The sequence below is a fragment of the Stegodyphus dumicola genome, chromosome 1 (genome assembly GCF_044657685.1).
Source record: "Stegodyphus dumicola isolate Sdum_Otavi_A_Nest chromosome 1, ASM4465768v1".
Classification (NCBI taxonomy): Eukaryota; Metazoa; Arthropoda; class Arachnida; order Araneae; family Eresidae; genus Stegodyphus; species Stegodyphus dumicola.
The window spans coordinates 68,020,763-68,047,173 of record NC_140768.1 but is presented as its reverse complement, the minus strand read 5'-3'; the positions used below and the strand labels follow the sequence as shown (position 1 = coordinate 68,047,173).

General features: G+C 31.0%; 1 protein-coding gene and 1 long non-coding RNA gene across 5 annotated transcripts in view; one reads left to right on the top strand and one right to left on the bottom strand.

Moving 5' to 3' along the window:
- The first annotated feature begins 3,712 nt into the window (after window positions 1–3,712).
- The window catches only part of CSN5 (COP9 signalosome subunit 5), a 44,920-nt gene continuing 22,221 nt past the window's right edge, over window positions 3,713–26,411 (top strand). The window contains exons 1-2 of one of the 3 annotated variants that reach the window (XM_035370729.2): window positions 3,713–3,762; window positions 25,477–25,711. In XM_035370729.2, coding sequence (XP_035226620.2) covers window positions 3,728–3,762; window positions 25,477–25,711 — 270 coding nt within the window. In that variant the 5' untranslated portion in view covers window positions 3,713–3,727. Of the gene's footprint in view, window positions 3,763–17,823; window positions 18,098–25,476; window positions 25,712–26,411 lie in introns of those variants that run through there. The other 2 variants (XM_085816132.1, XM_035370728.2) reach the window with 2 other exon arrangements.
- Window positions 9,519–17,093, bottom strand: LOC118198949 (uncharacterized). Of its 2 annotated transcripts, none has more exons than XR_004759872.2 (2): window positions 16,900–17,093; window positions 9,519–9,728 (listed from the first exon to the last, which is right to left on the bottom strand). It is a non-coding gene; the product is annotated as an uncharacterized LOC118198949 (long non-coding RNA). The 2 variants fall into 2 exon arrangements; XR_015039431.1 differs by lacking the exon at window positions 16,900–17,093 and adding an exon at window positions 16,730–16,837.

Here is a 26,411-nt window from a genome sequence, read left to right as displayed (position 1 = left end):
AGTAAAACAATAAAATGCAATAAAGTGTTGCATTTTTTAAAATATGTAAACTTAATTTACTGTTCATCTTAACCAGTGTTACGATTTGATTACAATAGTTGCAGTGCTCAGAAAATGCGTTATATTAAAGGTAACGAAGGGATTTTTGATTCGTATTTTTTTAATTCCTGTATCTGAATTGAATTTCCCGACACAAAATATTTTGCTCTGCTACCCATAGTTTAATCCCCTGAATGGCATAGCGTTAAAGTTTAATATTTGCTTATTTTGATCCCTTTTTCATACACTTTCTTGCATTAAGATGATATTTACATTATTAAAGAAAGTAAGAAAGCTAAATATTTTAAATTATAATCTAATGTACCCCAACCGATAAAAATCTCATGACCGGATAAAGGTGGTCATGTCACTCAAGAGGGTTTTAAGAAACGCAGCATTAGAATATTATAAAAATACTATTTATAGACATTAACATATTATATTTTGTTTTACGTTAAAATATTAAAATTTTAGCCTCAAACAAAATATGAAATGAAAAAAGAAGTTGCTCTGTTCTCAAAATCTGAAACATAACAGCACAAACAAAATTACTCAAAAGTTTCTCAAAAGATTTGATTGTATCCAAAGTTAGGTGCAATTCTATTACACAAATTTGTCAGGGGCGATTGTTGACGATAAGATCTCCGAATCATGCTCTTCAAAGAAATTAGATGTCATTATTTAATTTCTTTACTGATAACTGGTAAGATTACTGAAACACTTTACTGATAACTGATTTATTACAAATGTTAGCTAATGAGATCAACAAAAGAATTAACAACTGATAAGATTTACTTAGAATTAGTTAATTATTCAGATCATGAAGATCTTTTACATAATTTAAACTCATTAATGATTGTAGATTTAAAAGACTCAGCAAAATGGCCAAATACTGTTGATAAATTATGAATATTATTAGGATGGAATTATGGAAATGACACCTGTTTAAAGGAAGAATATAATAGTACTCTTATAATACGATGCAATAACTGGAAAACTTTACAAAGACTCAAGATCAGATTGATACACCTTGAAATTTTTTTAATTAAATGAATTAAGGAAAAACTAAACTACTGTTGAAACTCACACATGCTGTTTTATAATATGAAAAGAAAAAAAAAAAAGATTTGTCCGATATTTTTCTGAAATTAATTCAAGTAGTAAAAGAACTTAAGGGCTCAACATTAATTTCTTACAGTATTATCAGATAAACCTGCATTAAAGAAATACTGGAAATTTCTTTAATTTATAGAACTGCTCTTTGAGTTTAAACCAGTCATGGAAGCACATGTAGAAAGAGCTCTTCGCTAAGAAAATTCTAGTTCATTATTTCAGTAAAGCCAGACAAAATGTAGATATACAATAAGAGAAAATATTGTGACTTATCTTCGAAAAGCTAAATGTTGTTCAATAATCTTAAACTGCACACCAGGTAGAACTAAGATAAAAAACAAATAAGAATTATTACATGTTTTGGCTAAATCGCAGAATAGGCCGCATCAGTCGATGCTGTGTTTACTTCTCTTATGCTTGGATACGACTTTTTATGACGTAATATTGGTTACGCCTCTTCTTAAAAACAAGTTATAAGTATGCTATAGCTTCGTATTTAAAGAAAACTTAAATTATACTTTAATTGAGTTTAAATGGTAGGTTTACAATGTTCTGCGCGAGATATTTTTAATTATAAATCTAATTTTGTGTGTTGTGTGGCAGTGTTAGCATTTAACGCAACGAATTATCTCTCACAAATGTATTATTAAGATACTAAACGATCATTAGCAAACGATTAAAAATATTGAATGCATGAATTAAAAATTATATCCGTAACTTCTGAAAATACAGAAAAGAATTCTTTTGCTTAAAGAATGTTTTGATTATTGATGAGTGTGTCAAAATCGCTGCTTACTGCAGAATGGATGAGTATCTGAATCTGTTTTTTTTTTTTTTTTATCAGTTGGAGCGAAGAGGTAAAAAGAGCTTAATTGAGTGGTGTATGGAGAAAAGTTTGATTGCAATATCGTATAAGTGCCCAATTTGTGGAACAAATATGAAATTAGTAAGCAAAAAACCGTATAGACGGTTTTGAGTGGATGTATAGAGTTACTGGAGGCGAATGTACGCATCGAATTCCAAGGTCTGTTCGAAAGAACTGGTTTGCGAAGAATAAATTGAGCATGTGCATGTGTGATGTGCGAAGAGTAAATTGAGCATGTGGATCGGTAAATGCGGGAATGATTTTATACGAACGGAATTACGTATTGCTAAAAATACGGTGATAGACTGGAAAAGCTTTTGTAGAGAAGTATGCATGGAGTTATGTTTGAAGGAGAATGTGATGTTGGGTGGGGAAGGCGTCACTGTCGAAATCGACGAAAGCAAGTTTGGCAAGCAAAAGTATCATAGAGGGAAAAGAGTCGAAGGAAGATGGGTTTTTGGTTTGGTTGAGAGAGGGTCAGATAAATGCGTCTTTAGAGTTGTTGAAAACAGAGGTGCCTAAACATTGCTAGAAATCATTAAAGAGAATGTTCTACCAGGATCGATTATTATATCGGATTGTTGGAAAGCCTACGACTGTCTCGAGTTCGAAGGGTATGCGCACTTGAAAGTCAAGCATAGCTTGCGTTTTAAAGATCCAGAAACAGGTGCGCATACCAATAGTATTGAGCGAACTTGGGCAGCAATCAAACGAAGTTTCCGTGGCTCTAGTAAGGCAAAAGGACAATTTGTTTCCTATCTTGCAGAACTTTTGGAGAAGGAATTTGGCATTTGGAGAAAGAAACACAAGAAATCCGACGCCAGCCAATTGATGCATATACTTCTCAGTGAGATCACAGCCATATATTCTGCAAAAGGAGAGGACTGAAGGTAAGTTTCATTTATTATTATTGACTTAAGTAAAATATTGGATGCTTTTCTAATATGGCAGTTTGAATGTTCGGCAGTTGCTTTATTCTGGCAGCTTTATTTTTGTTTTGTATCATTTTTCTGGACACATTTTTTTGCAAGTCGAATCAATGGAGTTGGTTACGCGCGAGTTTCTGGAATTCTCTGATTTCTTTAAGTAGATTTCTGAGTATATAAGCAATGGAGAATTTATTCAATGTCTGATTTTTTTAAAGTAAAATAGATCAATGTGCACATGGGCAAAGCCAATGTGGTGCGCAATGCCGAGTTTGTGCAATTCTGAGATTTTTTTTTAAAGTAAAATTAGATCGATGTGTACATTGGGCAAAGCCAGTGTGGTGCTCAATGCCAAGTTTGAGCAATTGTCTGATTTTTCTTTAAGAGAAAATAGATAGATGAGCACATGGACACCGAGTTTGTGGAATTCTTTGATGTTTTTCGAGCGAATACAGATCGTTGTGTATAAGGGAAAATGAGGTTGTGTGTGATGCCGAGCAGTAATGTAACTTTATTTATGTACAATGTTTAACATATCGTTTATGTATTTTAAATTTGTATTGTTGTGTTAATTGTGAATTATATTTAAGACAGCCTTTTTCATTTAAATTGTATTTTAAATTTTTTTGTTTTGATATGTTTATAACGCTTTCCGACTTACGATATATATCGATAGTCCGACGGTCTACTCAACAGTAGCAAAACTGTAAACTTTAACCCTTTAAGTAACGTTTACCTCTTATTTTAATACGTAGTGTTTCGTATCGTAATTGCACTTGATAATATGAGTTCATTGATAATATGTGTGTGTGCACGTATGTAAGCATTGCTTAGTGTTCCAAATTTGTAGTATTTATTTTATATTATTTTCTTTCATTTTGAGAAATTATAATTTTTTATTTATTAATGTGTAGAATTCTAGTATGCCTACACAGAATATGCGTGATTTAGGAATTTTAGAAACTGATATGAAAGTTGTGTAATAATGTTCATATGCAATAAAAAATATTCTTTTTTTATTAATGTAAAGTTAAAAATTTTTAGAAAATAATGAAAATTGCCTAATTATTGGTATGTCAGGAAATATGTCAGTATATCCATAGCAAGAAGGTAATTTGTAAAAATGATAAAATTGAAATGTTCCACAATATGAATTTAAATTAAAAAAAAAATACTTGTATAAATGCTTTAATAAAAATCTTTGAAAATATTGATGTTCTACAAGTATTAGAGACTGTGACGTTCTTTATCGTTTTAATAATTGGTAGAATTCGTTCACTGTATCATGGTAATTTTAAATATAAATAATTTATTATACTTAATAATGCCTAAGCTTAAATGTTATAAATGTAAATTAAAAGTAAAGAATTTGATATTAATTTACAATAATAAACAATTTATTATTGTTATTTTTAAGAGCAAATAGAAAGTACGCATAGTGTAAATGTGAGACTACCAAGGACCTTAGAAGAGATAGACTAACCCAGTGCTCGTGACGCGCGTCACCGAAATGTCAGCAAGAAAGAGTACAGACGATCTGGTTTACTTTAACACTGAAACCTATGGCGTTTGCATCACATAACTCTTTTTAATTATTAAATGTGATACATTGTATAGTGATGAAATTATAAAAGCCACAGTTTTTTCCAAATAGGATTTAATATATCTCATTAAAGCACTTTTTACTGCATTTCGCGCACTTTTTTTCACATGTAATTCTTGTACAAACATCTTTACTTTGGTAAAACGGTAAAAACTCTAAGCACAAAATTTATGAACTTAATTTTGCATAAAAATAAAGTAAAATTAAATAAGGTTGATAATATGCGATGCTTTGAAATAAATAAGGTAAAATTAAACAAGATCTGATAATTTTTTTTTAATTTACTGAACATTTTCCGGCAGTGATTTCCTAAACTATAATAACATTACAAAACAATCATATTTATTTGATTATATGATCATTAAATTATTAACATTAAAGTGGATTAGTTATTTTAATAATTAATAAAATTCGGAGCATAAAATTTCTGAGCGTACTGAAGGAAAAAAAAAAGATAAAATAAAATCTAGAAGCACTCTTTCTTTAAAGTTCTAATTTGTGAAATGAGGCGCTACAACCAGCTTTTTCTTGACAATTAAACACGCTGCAATAGGCAACCAATGTTAAATTTCTGCAAGTCGTCCCTACTCCTCCGGATGTGATCAAGGTGACAGGCGGCAATGCCTCGGACAAGGGAGAAAACCCGTTTGGGTTAGTCTATTTCTTATAAGGTCCATGGAGACTACATTGTGATGTCACAAGCTTAGTCCCAATTTATGGACATCACACAGCTCCGCCTACTGAACTAATGCAGCCTATTCTGCACTTTTACCCTTTTTTTTTCCCACAGGCAATGGAAATGAAACCAGAGAACACTAAAATATGCAAGTAAATATACAATTTGCATTAAAATTTCAAAACACATACATAATTTTGCTTTTCATCAAAGCGTTGAGAAGGTTCGTTTGTGAAATGCAATCAGTTTTACATTGAAGCAGCTATCAGCGTTGAATTTAAAAACAATGTAGTTTGTATTTTGTACTTACTTTCCTTTAATTTTTTACTTAAATTATACTTTTAATTTTACAATACTTATTACTTTTACTTTTTGGCCACTAATAATTGCTGTTAATTTGTTTCATGAGAGTGACAGCAGGGCAATTCATAGAATTAGGAAAATATGTTTCCGTAGTTAGTTAGACTTATTGAAGATTAATTGTATGTTATACACCTGAGTGATGTTTTATTAAATAAATGAATACTTCAGAATATAGTACAGTCAAAAGTCGTTAATTCGGACCTCAAAGCTACAAACTTTCTGTGCATGCGTCGCGTTGACACATGCGCATAGGCATTTACGCATGCACGTAAGACCTTTACGGCTGTCAATATGCACATGCGCATAATACGTTTACACAAGCGTGTTTAATGTATAACGGACAGTATAAGCTAAGCTAAAATTATCTAATTCAGTTAATGCTGCAGATTGCGTTGTTCCTTAATCTTCGAATTGGATCTGGCTTATTATTTTTTGCAGACTGTTAAAGCAATTTTATAAAAGTAAGCTTGAACTTTCGATTATGTCAAATAGAATTTCCGATATATATTTACTAATATGTAAAGGATCTACAAAGCGAAAGTATGTTTTGAAGTCCATTAAACAAAAAGTGGAATTGCTGCAAAAAATGGATAAAGGCATATCCTTTGTTTCTTAACCATTCCAAAGACTGTTTATCAATTTCACGCTGCTCTGCGGCCGGGGGGGGGGGACGCCACGGCATGCAATGAATTGAAAGTTGATCTGTCAGCACTATCCTTATCTTCAGGGCTGATGTTTTTATTTTATTTGTCTTATAATTCCTTACTAAATGTAGTATTTCATTTCGGTGTACTCCGTCTTTGATATGATTTAATTCAAGTTCCTCGTCATTATAATTCGCTTCCAATAGTGAAGAAAGTCACACAGAGGTTATTGAAAACGAAAAAATTTCGATTGACAAATTAGTCGGTATTCTTGACACAGCAATTACAGGACTTGAACAGCGGAACTTTGTAACTAAACAAGAAATTATGTCTGTTTAATAGAATTAAAGAGAAAGTATCACATGAAACGAAGCAACTTAAACAACTTACATTAAAAGAAATGTTTAATAAAGTAAACAAATAAATATTAAGCTTTTTCTTTTTGTAAATTTTGATACCCTTTAGATCATAATTGTTCTTTATTTCATAAATTACGGTTTCATATTTTTAATTTTGTAATTTTTGCCATCTTACCAGATTTAAACTGATGATCTATAATCTGGAATTGTCGAAGTCCCAACGAGTCCGGATTAACGACTTTTACTGTACTCTCTTTAGAATCCGTGATATGCTGGTAGCGTAATAGTTTGACGCGTAAGCATACAATCAGTGAAAAAACAAAAGTAAAGCAATTATTCCTTTATCATGGATGAGGATTATCATTTATGAGCTGGAAGAAATTTACAATGCTCTTTTAAATTATGAAAGCCGATAGTTCCAAACATTTATAAGCTAGAATAAAAGATTTTAGATTTAATTCTTCATCTCTGATGATTTGAATATTCCTCTTAATACAATAAAGTCTGTCAGCAAACTCTTTCAAAATGAAACAGCGGATATTAAACTTACTCTAGAATCCTCGAAAGAATTAATCGTTTTATTAGAATACATATAAGACTTATATCACAGCAACGTACTTCATGTTGGATGAAACAAACGAAATCCAAGCTATTTCTTTTAATAACTCCATTTATTACTTTTAACAATAGAACTAAAAATATTTAAAAAAAAAACTTATTCTAAAGCTATATTAACAATGTTGCCTTTCAAGAGTAACCTAAATCTATATTTCTTTTCACTAATGCCCGGCCTTCAGCCGACTTCGGCTTGGCCACTGCTAAGGGCAGGAGTGGTAGTTACTTTATTATGGAGGCGCCCGATACATACAAAGATAATAAATAGGTGAAGCTTTTAATCACATTAATAATGCAACACAGTAATGCATGCTGCGGAAAAGCTTACTGAAGAGGTAGATAAGGAATCAATATTTAAAGCTGCAATTAAAAGTCGACGATGGGCAAAATACATGTTAACATAGTAACATGTCTTTAGTATGCACAACAAGACGAAATTTTACAAACAATAGTAGTTTAGATATTACACAGGTATCATGAAAAGAACGTCTTCTGATATTGATAATATATAATGATAATTTTACATGAAAGAAAATAATGACACATATTCTTTCAATGAAATTTACAGATATAATTTTAAAATTCGGAGTACTTTTGACATTCTGCAATAAGTGCTTTTTGCACTTTATCGTTTAATTTTTTTTATTAAAAATATTATTAAGAACTTAATTTTTTGATGTTGTCAGCGAGATCCAAAGATAGTTTTAGAAAAAATTAATTAAGATTTATTCTGTGCATTTCACAAGAAGGACTAGCGAATCTCAGAGTGAAAATATGTTCCGAATTAGAGGTAAAAACGATAATTTCTACCCAAGTTCAGTTTGAAGTGTACAAAAATTAAATTTAAGTCTTAAAATTTAATTTATTCATCCACTAATTAAATTTTTTTATAAATTTTTAATTGTTTAAAATATGTTTTTGTTTTATTTCTTCTTTTGGATATTCCTTTTAGAACAGAACTGAAATTCTCCACTTTCATTATTTCTTCGGAGAACAGAACTTAAATTCTCCGCTGTTGTTGTAAGAAAATGGAGAACAAGATTTTACAGAGAGAAAATTTTATTTTAGTTAGTGAACATGCTTTCTGACATCAAGCAAGATTCTCAATTGAAATAGAAGAGAAACACACCAATTTAAAGTTTAAAACTAAGTGAAAAGAAACTTTCATTGGGAGATTTGAAATAAAACTTTCGATTTTGAAGGCGTTCAGGTATAGAATTTAAAAAAAAAAAAAAAAAAATCGTTAAGTTAAACCAACAAACATTTTGTATGGGAATCAAACTGCACAATAAAGCAGAAATGATCGAAGAGTTACCTGTGAAGAAAAATAATTATTAAATAAGAAATATCCGAGTTACAAGAAGTTTGGGATAAGGTTCAGAGAATAGCCTTAATACAAAAATGGGGAGAAACAGCTTATTATGGTAGATCACGTTATGGTTGTCATCCGATGACGTACTTCTTCTAGGAGGACAGCGTGATACTTTTTCTAATACTAATACTAAGGGACTATCCGTAGCAGCAGATCGGGATACTATTCGGAAAATATTATTATGTTTGCTTATCAAGCAAAGAGTATTAAATTAGAAATAGCACATAATTGAATAAAATATTGATAATATATGTAAAAATAAGTGTCTTGCACCTGTAAATATTTATTTAATGCTTTATTTTCTGTTTTCATTTATTTAATGCTGTATTTTCTGTTTTCATTTGTTTTGTTATGCTTCCCTGTACTCTCTGAAATAATATTTTCACAAGCATACACATAATGTTTCAATACTTGGGTTTTCAAAGCAGAAAAAGTTATAAAATAATACACATCCAGAAATAAGTGTCAAAAGTAGCTTGTTATCTGATACATATGTAGATCATATGAGCAGGAATGTGATACATTAATACATATATAAAATCGGATCGAAAAGTAATTGCCCTGCGTTTTGGCAATAGACGCACATTACTCGACTTTTAATGCTAATTTAGCAACATAACAGAACAAAATTTCACATACCAAATATAAACACATCTTAATCCCAATTTTCCCCATGTATTTTCCTTTTCTCCCTAGCACCTATTCCCCACATGATATTTATTTCCGTTGGCATAATGAAATGTCGCCCATATCCATAAAGCTGCGTTCACATTTTTCCCAAATAAACTTTGTATTAACTGAATTTAAGATTACATGTTCATAAGAAATTTAAGGAATTAATTTTGCTTAGGAAATGTAAGTAGTGTACAAGTCTTGAATGAAATGTTTAATTTCTTGCTAGACAAAATAAACTTGTTGACACACTTGACTAATAACACAATAATAAAGAATGTATTTAGGATTTATTCGTCATCCATTAAATCAAAAATAAAATTTGCAAGACCTCTACAAGCCTTCCTTTGCTTTTCTGGAGGAAAAGACTTCACTGTTTTAGATATAAACAACATTAAGTGATCGATGTTGTTGTGCTCTTGTGTCTCAAGGACAGAAGCAATGGCTTTGTCAATCACATCATTTTTTTCCACAGAAGAATCTGAAAAATAAATAAAAAATTCATTATTAAATAATAATCTCAATCTCCACTGTGTATATTTTACTGAAAATATTTTAAAATTTGTTTAACTATTTTGCTTTGTATTTGGAATATATACATGTGAATTTTAGAAGATTAGAATTTTTTTATTATTATTTAAACATATTTTTGTAAATTAGCACATGTATATATAAATAAAAAAAAATTTTCATCATTCACATGATGTATAAAAATAACAGTTTTTAATCTACCAGAATTCCAATTCATATTAACATACTTTTATGTAAGGTAGACTCAGAAGCTACCTTACATAAATCGAAGTAAGAAATCTTCAAAATCCACTGAATCTTGCACATCTAGCTGCTCAAAATTCGTGCAGCATGATGAATTCATGCTTTGGGCACTCAAATTAGACCATGTACTAAAACAATTTCAAATTAATAATTACAGATTATGCAAAATTCAACCTTATGCTCATAAATTTTATTCAAATTCAACAGTGTATTAGTTTTATTGAAAAAAGTTTCAGAGCAAGAAATGTTTAAAATTAAAATGCTTTAATATACAAAAAACCAAAAATAATTACATATGGACCTGTAAGGAAGTACAGCTTACAAACTGTGCTAATGGAATAAACCTTTTCATTACCTGAGTCAATCAATAATTAATATAATTAGTGGATTATACCTGGAGGTATACTAAAATGTATTAATAAACCAAGCAAAATTGTATAGTGATTCTCTGATAGGCTATATTTTAAATCTTAACTTACTTTGATTTTCAAAAGATTTAACTTCAAACTTTTAATAATACAGTGTTACAATGGACTGGACAACTTTTACTTTGCTCTGCAACTGAGCTTTTAATCTGATCTACTCATATCCTACAGTTCTTATTTATTTTTTATGCACTGTATTACATAAAAATAAATAAAATCTGTATAAAGCATAATACAAATATATGAAAGAATTTAAAGAAATAGTTTTATAAAGCTTAATTATTGTGTTCTACTCACATACAACATACCTTCATTATTCTTTACTGTTACCTTTTTCTCCACAATTTTTTTCATTTTCATCCCCAGCTCATTTCAATAAAAAATTGTCCAAGAAAGTATGTATGTCATCATATGATGTTTAAGATTGTTTTCAAAGTGTGTTAAAGAAGTGTTGCTTGAATAGTGCTGTTGTATGGCAAGTTGCCATTTTTTCCAATGAACTCAGCAACTTCTTTGTGCTAGTACAGAATGTACTTAATTACAGCTGAAGAAGTCTGCTCTACTCCTACCTCATTATTAATTTCCTCCAAAATACTTTACGCTTCTCACTCTTTAGTTTATTTTATTGCTTTATCTTAAGTTCCTATAATTTTGGGGGCACAAATGGTGTGTGATTTTCTAAATGATAACAACTAGCAAGTTTATTTTAAAGTCTCAAATTGCCTTTGCATATAATGCAAGGATCAGCCTGTCCGTAATGGAGTTATGGCCTGTTATCTTTCCTGTCTTCCACTATTAATAAGTTCTCCTTGGCATTCTTTTCCAGGAGACTCATGTTTATTAATGATTTCATGCTTTGAATCTAGGGACATTATCTGCTTCTTAGCATTACCCACTTTCTTAGGATCCAATGTTATAAATCTATCTTAATGGCAAAATGATGCACAAACATGTGAGGAAAGCATTCCTGATATATGAAATATGCATCTAGTATAAGGTAACCAAGGGAATGGGATAACAAGCTTGCTTTTTGCTTTGTTTCCAGTGCTAGCTAGTTGTGGCATTGTGAACCTTTCACTTAGGCCTATATGCAGACATGTATTTTATATGCAAAACAATATAAACACAAATAATTTCAAATAAATTTGAGGGCAGGGTGAATGTTTTATCTTTTCTATAAAGTTGAAGTAAAATAAGAGTAATAATACAGTACAAAGTCCAAAATCTGGACTTGGGCGATTCTGGATTTTTCCGCATATTAGATCATAAGTTTAAATCTAGTAAGATGGCATGTAGAAAATATAAAATTAAGAATATGAAATTGTGATTTATAAAATAATGAGGTATTTATGGTATAAAGGATATAAAATTTTACAAAAAAAAAAAAAAAAAGCTTAATATTTATTTGTTTACCTTATTAAACATTTTTTTCAATGTAAGTTGTTTAAGTTGCTTTTTTTTTGTGCTAATACTTTCTCTTTAGACAGACATAATCTCTTGTTCAGTTTCATTGTTGAAGTCCTGTAACTGCTGTGTCAAGAATTCCGACTAACTTGTCAATTGAAATTTTTTTATTTTTAGTAATTTCCCTGTTACTTTCCTCACTAACGGTAATGGTATTTTCTGGATCTAGACCCATACTAATTTTGCCATTCATTAATTGATTGATGATTGAGACGCATTGTCATCACAATGAAAAACTTCTTTTATATCATCTTCATTTATTACGACTTCTCCACAATTCTTTACAAAATCTGTTAATTGAAAATTTCACCTTTGTTTTGCGATATCTGAAAACCTTTAAAATTTGCGGCTATCATCATCAAATTTAGTTGTCGTTTACTATTATTTGGCTATGCATCATGAGCTTGGTGACTAACAACAAGTTCTTCCGTTAAATTAAGCCTGAATTGTATTAGTTTAGTTATTTATTATACTTATGTCTATTTCTTACACATGCTTAAGGCTTATCAGAGTTCTGAATAAATAAATTTCCACAAGCCTTATTGAGGGTTGGCGGTAGATATCTTATCGCCTGATGCAGTCTCTGTGGGTCCTAAATTATGTGACTCGGTGCACCCATAGGAGCCCTGGTGCTAATTCTGAGTTTATGTGAATAACAAATCAGTTATTCTTAATTCAAATAGCCCTAAAGGTAAACTTTGGGTCTATGAGTCTCATCAACAAAATCTTTTTTTAGTATATGGAAAGAAATTTTTGCTAAATGTTTCCTCATCATCGCCAAGCATAGTGTCAACATAAAAGGTTAAAATACCCCTTTATTATTCAATTTCTAACATAAAAAAATTGTTTAGGCATTGCTACATGAGTCATTACTCAAGTTGCCATGTCTGGATAAACATGCCATGATGAAAGGAAAGTATAATACACATAAATAATGATTTGCCAGGTTGATGTCAGATCAGCGATGTATCTATATCGAATGTTTCTGTTTGAGATGTGTGCCAATGCATCTCAAGCGCAGCAATGAAGCCAAATTATTGATTGTACAAATTTATGCTAAATAGATTGTTTCTTCAATAAGAATGTATTTTATTTAGTGTAGAAGTGAAATTAAGAATCAGGACTCTTCACATGTTTTATTATGCATGGAGGGGTGGGGGAGTCAAATGAGGTGGGAGAGTTTTGAGGTCCAGATTTTAGATCATTCCGGACTTTGTACTGTATAATGTTTATATTTTATTCCCAACATCAAAAGGTGAAGTTTTCAAATAATATTTTTTCACGATATAAATAGGCACTCATTTCTCTCAAACTAAAACTTCTTAGTATCTTATTAAAGAATTACAGTTAAATGTTTGTCATTTGATAAAGGGTCTTATATACAAAAAAGAAAAAGTGTAAATTTGAACATTCAAATGTTCAAAATTTGATTACTTGACCTGTTCAAAGTAATCAAATTTTTAAGGTAAAAAGAAGTGCTTTAAAATTCATAGAAACACTGGAAATATGTTACATTTTAACATGAATAAATTTGATTTTAAATTTCATTCAGATGTTTCTGTATATTAATTTCAGTGATGGTATTAATTTGATAGGACACTAATACCTATTTTCAATCTGTATATTTCCCCTTAAGCATATCTAACATATTTTCAAACCATATATACTCACACGAAAGAAACTATACATATTTTAAGTAATAATTGCTTAAAATTATATTTTCAAATTAAAATCAAAATGTTGGGTGAAAAGCCCCTGTCAATAGCTATTGCTTTTAAATAATTTAGTTCTTCATCAAGGGCTAGTTTGGAGGAGCAAACTTGAAGAGCACGGAAAACATAGGAATAAAATGAAGCTAACTTTTGTTTAGTCGGATGACATGATTTAAAGTATGGTGGAAGGCAAACTGATGAAGGTTTACGGTAAACCGTAGTACTGAAGTTGGATGTGTTATGTGTGACTAGAATGTTGCGAAACGGAAGAGAATTGCAAGTCTCAAGTTCAAAAGTGAATTGAATAGCAGGATCAATAGAATTCATTGTTGAAAGAACTTTAATCTTATCTTGTTCATTTGCGGTTTTGCAGCTGAGGATGGTGGTTCGGTAAAACCATCGAAACTAGTCCTGTGAAAATTTTGTAAATATCACGCTGATTTTTGTTGTTTGACTTCTGAATCAGTAAAGCATGCTTTATGAGCTTATTTAAAAGTTAATTTTAGTCAAACTGAATTAGTTATGGAAGCACTTTCGCAGAGAACCCGGTAAATGTAAACATCGGCAACTTTGGCGATAATAGTTCAAACCTGGTAACCCCGCGGATTTATCCTATTCGCTTGTTCGAAGTTTGCAACCATTCCTCTTGCGTTTACTTTGTTGAATTATCAGTGTCGTTGTTCGCATTTGCAGATTTATATTATTCTTCTCTTATTTATTATTATTTTTTCTGAATTTTTTTAACAACGAATAAATAGAAATATTTTGGTAGATAAATGCCGGTTCTCGGTTCGGGATGAAAGGAAAATACGGAGGGAGAGGTGAATGCTAATTTGTAACACGGCTGTTGACGTTGTGTTCTTAATTATTAACAGGTGTAAGCATGCAGAACTATGAGGTTTTTAACCCGTAAAATAATTTGTTTTCGTAGGCCGCAAAAATATGCATGTGCATTTTAAGTAATGCTTTTATTTTTATTATTGGTTATGGTCATCTAAAATTATGAGAATAAATCAATTTTTATGGCGTAAAATTTTAACAAGATAATTATCTTGTTAATGCTTTTCTAACAATAACCTTTCAGAGCATTGCAGGTGTGACATAAATAGATCATTAAATTGAAATAAAAAATATGATTGATTATCTAAGATGACAGGGTTGATCTTTACAATATGGTAACTGGTAGTTTGGCGACATTTTGGAGGTGATAAAGGTTACTACCTGGCACTTTGGTAATAATGTGAGCAGTACTCAGTTCCGATTACGCATATTTTGTGTGAGGGAAATGAGAGATCATGGGATATGTCATGTGATATTAATGGACGAATTACGGTTCTTTAATCGGAAAAGGGGGAAAATCGGGAAAAAATCTGGAAATTTTGTATTTGGCTTTATTCTGTGTTGTGTGAAACAGTGTTCGTGAATTTTTGGATCCCATGGCCGTAACTAAAGTGAATTCGAAATGGGTATTTAGTGGTATGTATGTATTAATTTAATGTATGTGTTCATTTATATTTTAAGTAGTGTTTTTGAATTTAATTATATTTTAATTAAATGAGAGTTATTTTGTGAATTTTATGTTTGTAGGAATTTGGTATACGTTTTAGTTGAAGTAAACGTGCATGGAAATAATTTAAATATCTGACACTAAGTATTTGTAATGGTTGCAGTATGAATTCGTTGGTGACGTGTATAATGTAATAGATGATTTAGAGGTAAAAGTTTTTGGATATTTTATTTATTTTATATGTGGAAATGTTCATTACTTTTTGCGATCAGGTAATTTCATATATGTTCTTTTTACCGAGTTTAAAGATTGAGAAAATTGTCATGTATTTTCGTGAAATTTTTCTAATTTATGAGAAAAAAGCAGTGTACATGGATATGGTGAAGAGTGTGCGCAATGCCATTTTTGTGCAATTCTGGGATGTTTTTTTAAGTAAAAATAAGTCGACGTGTACATGGTTTAGTGATTATTTTAATTAAATGATAGTTATTTTGTGAATTTTATGTTTGTAGGAATTTGGTATACGTTTAAGTTGAAGTAAACGTGCATGGAAATAATTTAAATATTTGATACTAAGTATTTGTAATGCTTGCGGTATGAATTCGTTGGTGATGTGTATAATGTAATAGATGATTTAGAGGTAAAAGTTTTTGGATATTTTATTTATTTTATATGTGGAAATGTTCATATTTCGAAAGGGTAAATACTTTTTCGCGATCAGGTAATTTCATATATGTTCTTTTTACCGGGTTTAAAGATTGAGAAAATTGTCATGTATTTTCGTGAAATTTTTCTAATTTATGAGAAAAAAGCAGTGTACATGGATATAGTGAAGAGTGTGCGCAATGCCATTTTTGTGCAATTCTGGGATGTTTTTTTAAGTAAAAATAAGTCGGCGTGTACATGGTCTATGTGTATGTGTTATTTTGAAAAACGCGTAAGGAGTATGGTATTGTGCACTTTTTTCCAATTTTGCAGTGAATATTTGTCATGATTAAGCAGTTTTGTTAGATAAAATTTCTAGCATAAGTGTAATTCGGCTAGTAGATTGTTGGAAGAAGTGTTCAGTAGATAAAAAGAAAAGAAACATGTCTTTACTTCGTGAAGACAAAATGGCGACGGAAAAAAAATAGAGGGTTGCTGTAGGAGAGTTGGTCGCCAAAAAAACGCCAAGTTACCATAATGTAAAGATCAACCGATGACAGAATAGTTTGATGCATCACCATGGTCATCAAAATTAGCAAACCACTGCTGATGTAAGGATTATATTGTTTTCCGTGTTAACTGGAATTTAAGACAAATTTTTTTTCGTTTATCACGTTTAACCGGGTAATTTCAGTACATTAATACTAATTTATATTTTTTATTTCCGTTATAAATGCTTATATATTGTCTTATGCTTAATATATTCTTTTCTGTGCTAACTTGAATTTAATACAAATTTATATCCGTATATCACGTTTAACCGGTTAGTTTTACATCTACATGCATATTATCTGTGAATTTTTACTACCATATGCTTAATATATTGTTTTGTCTGCTAACTTGAATTTACATGCACTAAAACTCACGTTTACAAAATAATAAATATCACGCTTACGTCTCGGCTTATCGTCCATGAACCGCGAGCTTGGCGAGTAAAAATGCAACGGCGCCAACGGGTTCTCTGCGGATGAAAACCCTTAGTTATATTTCAAGAATTAGCGTAAGTAGTTAAAATAGAAAGAATTTTAATCAGTTTAAAATGCAAAAAAATTGTATGCCACTCACCTGTATATCCAATGGCTTCAGCTATGCTGATTCACGCATTTTTCCTCATCAGGGAATTTTTGTGACGTTTATCGTAGAAGTTCATTCGTCGCTAGAGAAAAACTCCTGAATCGAGAAACACACGCGTCAAGCGTCAAAAAGTTGAAGTTGAATCATTCCATTCGGCCATCCGTCAGCCGGCAAATGCCGCCTCTGAGCTCGCTTCTGATTGGTTAACGCTTTACGCGCGAACGCGTTGCCGCGTTTGTCCTAAGGATTTTATTTTGTGTTGATATCAAGAATCAAGGAAATGCGTTGAACCTTTTTATTCTTTTCAAAACTTTTTGAATGTTGACTCCTCTCTCAAATTTTATTCCTGGCCCTTTTTAGACACGAAATTTAATTTAAAGACTTTCTAAGAGTTTTCCTTTTTCTTTTCTTTTTATTTTTCTCATGCGGAAGGCATTATTTGAAAAGCTTTTATTTTTATAATTAGGCTTCAAAATTTTCCCTTATTAGATAAACCCCTCTTTTGATGTAATTATTTTATCTCTGATGTTGTGAAGTTAAGGGCCTAGCCTAGCGCACTCCGTAAATTAACTTCCTTGATCCTTAAGTTGGCGCAACCAAGGCTGTTCTCCGAACCTTATCCCGCTTTTCTTAATTTTGTTTACATTTCTGATTTAAGACCTAATTGTTGGAATTGTGCGCTCTATTTTTTTAAGGATCTATTACCTATTTATATATTTAAGACACAATAACACGCCGAACAAATGCTAATTCAGAAGTCAAACAACAGTCAGTCAATAAAAATCAGCGTTGTATTTTCAAATTTGAAAATAGAATGCTGATTTTTGTTGTTTGACATCTGAATTACCTAGCCATATATTATTGCATTATTTGTCTTCGGTTATCTCTTCAAAGGGCAGAAAAACCAGCTGTGAGATGCAAAGGCACGGCGTCTTGTAACACCGCCATTCGTTGTTTAGCACTGAAAATTCGTTTTATGCTGAACGCGAGAAATCTGGAAGTCTAGTATTGTTTTTAGTGAAGGAAAACGTTTGCTTTTATTTGAAGCTTTAAAAATGGATTCAGCTATGGCGCAAAGAACGTGGGAAATGTCTAATAATATCGAAAATGTTCAAAGTGTTGATGACATATATTGTTATGATAAAAAGACTCAACAAGATATATTAACAGCTAAACCTTGGGAAAGAGAGTAAGTTTTTTCCTAAGTTACTTATAATACTTTTCAAGTCGAAAAACATGCTGTTTTTTATTTTTGTTTTATTTTATTTTTATTTATTTAATTTTTTTTTTGTTGTTGTTTATATTAATTAAAGATTCCATTACCAGCATTAGAATGATTAAGGAGTTTGTAAATATTTTACCGCTCTTTATGCGTTCAGATTTGGTTAATAGTAGTTATTAATGACATAATAAATTCTTCCTAGTTAATTAGACTAGTTATTTATTTAGTAAATGCTATTTCTGTTCTACAAATACAGTTGTAGTCCGTGTGCTGTCTATTGCAGTTTAATCTTTCAGGGCATATGAATAGACCAGATAATTCAACCAAGAAATATATTTTATGTTTAAAAGCTATGTGCCTTCAAATCTACCAAATTTTAAAAATTCTCGTCTATTTTTCTTCATATTTAACTTGTGTAAATTTAAGTTCTTTCTTTACAAAAGTTTTCCTTTTTATGTCTGTTTTGTGTGCGTTTGTCATATAAAAAAAGCATACTTACCTTTGATTGTTTAACATTTGGTTTAATTAAAACATTCAAATTTTGTTATCAAATTCCATATCAAATAGTGGAATGGACAATTGAATGAGAATTTTATAGTTTCTTTCATTTATATCAAAAAATAATAATAATAATAATAATGGATGCAGTTTATTTCTCGCAGAAAATCTTCCACATAGGCACGTAAGAAAGTGTGAGCAGACAGCTGCAGTGTGCTTTGATGTAATAAAGTTCTCAATTAATTCATTGTATCTGATAAGAACTTAACAGCACATGTACTTGCAACAGATAATTTATTAATTTAAAATACCCTTAACTATTGATTAATAAGTATTTGTATATTACATACATTGCACATTTATATCAAGGTTTTAGATTTTTTATCATGAAGTCTCATTTTTGTGGTGTTCTTGTGTGTACTGGGAATTTAAATCAATTTTTCTCAAATCCTCCATGTTGGATCCTTCTCCATTAGCCAGATGGCTGCATTCTAATGTACAATAGTACACCTACATCTGCAAGCACAAATTTTTGAAAATTGATAAAAGTAATAAAAAAATGTTACCGTAATCTATTCAATTTTATAACAGCAAAAAATTTGGAGTTGATATGATGGATCAAATGGCCAGAAAATGTGCAGTAAAAGCTAGTTCTGTTAATCTTCGGATTATGGTAACTTGGTGATTTTTTGGCGACCAACCTTGTTTCAGCAACCTGCTAGTTTTTTTTTTTTTTTTTTTTTTTGGACGCCATTTCGTTTTCACGAAATAAAGGCATGTTTTTTTTTTTTTTTTTTTTTAACTCAACATTTTTTTCCAACAATCTGCTAGCCGAATTCCGTTTATGCCAGAACTTTCATGGAACAAAAGTGCTTAATCATGACAAAGATTAGGTGCAAAATTGGGAGAAAGTGCAGAATCGCCCACTGCTTGCCGCGTTTTTAAGAATTGCACATACACGGTATCCATGTACACGTCAACCCATTTTCACTTAAAAAAACATCCCAGAATTGCACAAAAATGGCATTGTGCACACTCTTGACTTTATCCATGTGCACTGCTAAAGTCCTAGCTAGTAACCTTTATCACCTTACCAAAATGTTGCCAGACTACCTGTTACCATATTCTAAAGATTAGCCGCTAGTTCTTTAAGATGGCCCCTCCAAATATTTTTCAATATTTTTGATTTGGTTGCTATAAATACGTGGATCCTTTACAAAGAAACGATAGGAATACAAAAATACAACAAAAAGATTTCCTTCCATTAGCAGAACAGCTTTCAACTGAATACAGACCTGCAGGACAGAAAAAGTCGTCAAAACAAGAAGACTCGCAAAGATCAACTGCAACATCATCAAATGCAACCCTTTCTAACAAATACAAAATTTGTCAAGTACGACTGTGCCACAACAAAACAAATAATATATGTGAAAAATGTCAAAAGTATGTTTGTGAAAGATGTACAGATAAAAAGATTTCCACTTTCATTTACAAAAATGTACAAATAATAATGGATAAGTTATTTTTTTTCCAATTGAAGTAACTTTTTAATTGTTAATATTTACTAATAACTTGTTATATAACTGTAAATAATATAAAAAATTAATTTTATACAAATGTCTTTACACATTAGTTATTCTTTCACAATGCAGTCATTTTGACTGCTTTTAGGCAATATAGGTATATACTAAGTTTCAGTCTTTCTGGTGTTAAAGAGGCTATTGCAGTTTTTCATTACATCTGTTGGTCTGTCAATGAATTGCAAGATCTGGATTTTTATTTACCTGAATTTAATTTATCTTTTTCAAATAGAGCTGTAGAAAAATTTATCTTTATTATGCATTAAATGAAAAGGAAATGCTCTAAAGAAAATTTTGATGATATAGTCTCAAAAAGCTAAGTTGGTTATGCTCTTAATGACGTAGAAATTGGCCAGTAACCTGAAAAATAACATTAAACTTCCCAAAGATGTCTTTTACATTTTGTTAAGTAATAGTTACCCAAATGTATAAAAAAGTTTTAGAAACAAATACTAGGCTTAAGGAAGGCATTTTTCAGACTGAGTACCAAATCTTAAAAAATTACACAATGACTTACCTGCCAACTTTTACGAATTTTTCGTAATTTTTACGAAATTGCGTTTGTCTTTATGATTTTACGATTGTAATCCATTTTTTATGATTTTTTTCCTTTTTCAAGTGTTTTTAGTGATTTTTGTTGAAATTTTAGAATTTTTCGCCAATTCAGCGATTTGCATAGTGTTTTACCGCCAACTACCAACTATTTCGAATCCAGTAACCTGCGGTTTCTCCCAACTAGCTGCTTAACCAGCCAATCCAATGCGCTGAACTTGTTTCTCCCACTCTTTTCTTTGTGGGCACCAGATTATTTTTTCTGCATTCACTTCAGCAGCAAGGGAATTACTCAGCGAGCGTGGATTGTCGCATTCTTTTTTTTTTTTTTTTGCACGTACTACGAATTTTCTTAATATGTCGTTGTTACGAAATGAGTTCAAAAAACCGTATTCTCAATATTTTCGGCCTGCCTACAAAGCCGAATTTCCAACAATTAAAGAATCCTTCAAAGGAAATAATTATACATTTTTCAACGTGTGCGTCATAATAAGTCACGGTGGAAGAAGCGGCATTGTGAAGCGTGTTAAGTCTAAAAAGCATGAAGTTAATGCTTCGGCTTCGACAACGTCAAAGAAAGTGGATGTTTTTTTTTTTTTTTTTTTTTTCAAATTCGGCTACGAATTCGGATGCCGATGTCATTTTGGCAGAGTGTTTATTTACTGCATTCTTCATCGAACACAATGTGCCGCTAAGCGCTGCCGATCACGCCGGTCAACTTTTCAGACGGATGTTTCCCGACTCCAAGATCGCTCAGAAATATGCCTGTGCTCGCACGAAAACATCTTCTATTGTGAACGAAATTGCTTGCGATGCACAAAGTAAAACGATAGCTGCACTCCAGAATTCAGCATTTTCGGTGTCAATCGATGGCAGGAATGACAGCGATTGGAAGCTTTACCCCATCGTTGTCACATATTTCTGTGATGTTTCTAATGAAATGAAAACTCATCTTTTGCGTCTTCCATTGTGAAATGGAGACGCTACGGGGGAATATTGCCTCCTTGATAATTAATGAGTTGAAACAACTTAACATCCCAATATTTCATTTGGTGCAGATAATGCTCATGTCATGGTGGGTGACAAAAAGGGTGTAGCCTCTTTCCTCAAAAAAGAACAAAATGAATTAATTGTTATTGGATGCCCATGCCACTTAATTAATTTGGTAGCAGAAAAAGCTGCAGCTGCTTTACCATTAAATATTGACCAGCTTCTGATTGATGTGTTTTTCTATCTGGAAAAAAGGAAAGCAAACCTAAAGAATTTCCAAGAACTTTGTTCTGGTGAAACGAGAAAAATTCTGAAACATGTATGCATGAGATGGTTATCCTTAGGCAGAGTGCTAGGAAGGCTTATTGAACAGTAGGATGCATTGCTAAAATATTTCCACGAAGAGACCAAAACGAAACCACGTATCCCATCAAATTTGTCGGCATATAAGATTCTGAAAACCAACTTTGCTTCTAATCAAATGTTTTAAAAGGGAAAAGCCAACACACAGAATCAAACCATTTAAAAAGAAAATGCTTAGAAGACTCCTCAAAGGTCAACTTTGTTAAAGAAGTTGAAGGAAAGAAGAAACAATCTTCTATTAGCTGGGAGGAAAGAATTTTCTATCTTCTTTCTTCGGATTTGAACAAAGCATATTGTAGTTTTGTGTTAAGTACCATTAAGATTTTTGAAAGTGTAAATACCCTTCTACAATCAGCTTCGCCTAAATCTCCCCTGCTTATCCAAATTCTTAATGATCTTTTGAAAGAACTTTATACTAAGTTTGTAAAACCGTTCGTTGTGAAAAACAGTGTGTTGATTCGTGTTGCCTATAATAGTTTGGCAAATCAAAAGGAAGGATGACAATGATCTTGGAAATCAAACCAGGGAACTTGTAAATTCTTTGAAAGATCATGAGAAAAAAGAATTTTTTCAGTGTGTTAGAAATACTTTTCCTCAGCCTGTGATTACATTGTAAGGAAGTTTCCTTTGCAAAATGAAGTTCTTTTAAATGCTGAAGTGGCAAATTTGAAACAAATTGAAAATTCATTTTTTGAAAAGATTCGTTTTTTTATTGATAAATTTCCATTTTTGTTAACAATTAAAGAAAATGAATGACATAATGATGCTTTAGATGAACTACAGAACCAATTTTCTGATGCACAGTTTGAAGACTTTGCCAGTTCTGGAGAAGATAGACTTGATGTCCTCGTTGGTACCTTAAAAAGAATAAAAAAAGCTGATGGAACACCAAAATATGATAGACTAGCAAGAGTTTTATTTGCTATTCTCATGATTCCACACAGTAATGCTGAGTGCGAGAGAGTCTTCAGTGTTGTGAAGAAAAACAAAACTATGTTTCGTTCTTCAGTTTCACCAAAAGCGCTAGAAAACATTTTAATTGCTAAATGTTATGAGGAAACTAATTGTTATGACAGAAAATTTTCCAAAGAGTTTTTGGCTAAAGCCAAAAAATGCACTCTAAATTCATTGCAATAATTTTTTTGTGTAACATTAAGTTCTTGATTTATGTTTCCTAATAAATTTTTTAGTTACTACTTAATTGAGATTTACTAATGTAAGTACAATTTTCTTTTTTCTATTTGTATAAATTGTTATTTTTTTAATATCAAAGCATGATATTAATTCTTCGTGTTCTTCTGAATTTTGGAGAAATCTTCTGAATTTGGGGAAGAAATCTTCTGAATTTTTATCTTTAGAGGTTGGCAGGTATGCAATGAATATGACACACATGCTATTAGTTTTTATATTAAAAAAACTGTATTTCAAACCATATTCCTCAGTGAGAGTTTTGTTTTGTACAGTCAAAAGTTGTTAATTCGGACACCTATAATCCGGACCTCAAAGCTATAAACTTTCTGCGCATGCATCGCGTTTACGAGTGCACGTAAGACCTTTACAGCTGCGAATATGTGTGTGTGCATGCGCGTTTAATGTGTAACGGACGGTATAAGCTAAGCTAAAATTATCTAATTCAGTTAATGTTGCAGATTGTGTTGTTTCTTAATCTTCGAATTGGATCCGGCTTATTATTTTTTGCAGACTGTTAGAGCAATTTTATAAAAGTGAGCTTGAACTTTTGATTATGTCAAATAAAATATCAGATATATATTTCCTAATATGTAAAGGATCTACAAAGCGAAAGTATGTTTCGAAATCCGAAATCTGTTTATCAATTTCATGCTGCGGTGCACAATGAATTAGAAGTTGATCTGTCAGCACTATCCTTATCTTCAGGGCAGATGTTTTTATTTTATTTGGCTTATAATTCCTTACTAAGTGTGGTATTTCATCTCGATGTACTCCGTCTTTGATATGATCTAAATCAAGTTCCTCGTCATTATAATTCGCTTCCGATAGTGAAGTCACAGAGGTTATTGAAAACGAAAAAATTCCGATTGACAAATTAGTCGGTATTCGCAACACAGCAATTATAGGACTTGAACAGCAGAACTTTTTAATTAAACAAGAAATTATGTCTGTTTAATAGAATTAAAGAGAAAGTATTATCACGTGAAAGGAAGCAACTTGCATTGAAAGAAATGTTTAATAAAGTAAACAAATAAATATTAAGCTTTTTCTTTTTATAAATTTTGATACCCTTTAGATCATAATTGTTCTTTATTTCATAAATTACGTTTTCATATTTTTAATTTTGTAATTTCTGCATGCCATCTTACCAGATTTAAACTAATGATCTATAATCCGGAATCGACGAAGTCCAGACGAGTCCGGATTAATGACTTTTGACTGTATATAAATTTCATATTATGTAATAATATGCATTGATTTTTTTAATTATTTTTCTGTTTTGTCAATACACATAAGTTTTAATAGACAAATATAATTATTATTCATAATTTTATCTTTGTTTTAATTGTATGTTAATGATGACTGCTTTATGTTTACGATATCGTTTATGAAGTACTCATAAACAAAGTATTACTTGGTTGTTTTAATAAAAATTCAATTTAATCGGAGTTTTGTTTTATAACAAACTGGCTTGATACTAAAAAATGCGTATAGTGGTAGTGATACGAGATCCTATGGTAAAATATAGATATGAGATATGAGATCCTATGTGCCTATGGTAAAATTCCATTCTTCCTTTGTGGGAAGGAAAACAAAACGTGATACTTGTGCATTAGTGCTGCCACATTGCCAAAATTTCAATAATGTGCCAGACTCTGATAAGCATGTGCATAACCGTTAGCAGGCAACATTGTTGTTTTCATATTTGTTCTTTTTGTTCTATTCCATGTTTCAGCAGTTTTTAGACAAATTGTGATATTTTTGTCTTGATTTTTAAATATGAGCTTATGATTGCAGTGGAAGAAATTGATAAAATTATATAGGAGTAGAATATTTTGCTGCAAAATCAGTAAATAGAACATTTGCTTTTAATCTATTCTGAAAACGATCGGAAACAGTTTCCACTAGAACAAAATAAAAACCCATTTGTAAGTAAGTTTATTAATGGAGGTTTTTGAATAAATATCTAATTTAAATTTAAAATATATATGTACTAAATGACTTTTGCAATTATCCATCATCCTTCTTTCTTTCCCGTAAAAAATTGTCACAACTGCACTAAAGTGGTTATGCTAATATGTAAGTACTGCTTATTAGTGTTTGAAGATGTCTATTATGTGCTAGTATTTTTGCCAATTTTCATCTTCTAATAAATGAATATTTTTTCTACAGTCCTCATTTTTTCAAAGATATCAAAATATCAGCTCTTGCTTTACTGAAGATGGTCATGCATGCACGATCTGGTGGCACTCTGGAAGTAATGGGTATGCTTATTGGGAAAGTGGACCTGACTACAATGATTGTTATGGATTCCTTTGCTTTGCCTGTGGAAGGTACAGAAACGAGAGTTAATGCTCAGGCTCAAGCGTATGAATACATGGCTGCTTACACCGAAAGTGCTAAGCAGGTATGATTTCTTGTCAAATTAATGATTTGGTTTAACTTTTTTTAAAGACTGTGGATTGTAAGATTGCCACCTAATTAGTAATGCTGTTTCTTTTCTTTCTTTCTTTCTTTTTTTTTTTTTTTTTTAATATAACTGGACTTTATATAAGCTTTTGCTCATACATTCAAGAGCAGGCATTACTCTAGATAGCAGATGTTGTTCTATTAACTTCTGTTCAGAGGGAATAATGCACTGAGCTGCATAATTTGTACCAATGTCATATATTTTAATTGTTTATTTTTTAGTATGCTTGTCATATCAGTTTTAAATATTTTAAAACAAGTGTATGTTATTTTAGTGGTATGTTCATCTTATAATACTTCAGTTTTTGAAAGATGTTGAATTTCATAATTTAATTTGAGCAAACTCTAAAATATAATCAGACCTTTTTTATAGCAAACACTATAACTGAATCAGAAGTTCACAAACTTATAATTAAATCAGAAGATGTAAAAGGGATGAGAAAAGTCAAATTTTACAGGAGCAACGGCAACTATTCCATTCCTTACAAGTGTCAGAAGGCAAAAATAAAATATAATGTCTGTGTAATTAGGGCCCATGTAATTCAGTGTTTTTTTAAATGTCTTTTGTCATCCTTGTGAGGAATGGGATCGTTTTCTGTTGCTCTTGGAAAATTTAATTTTACATTTTCTGAATCAAT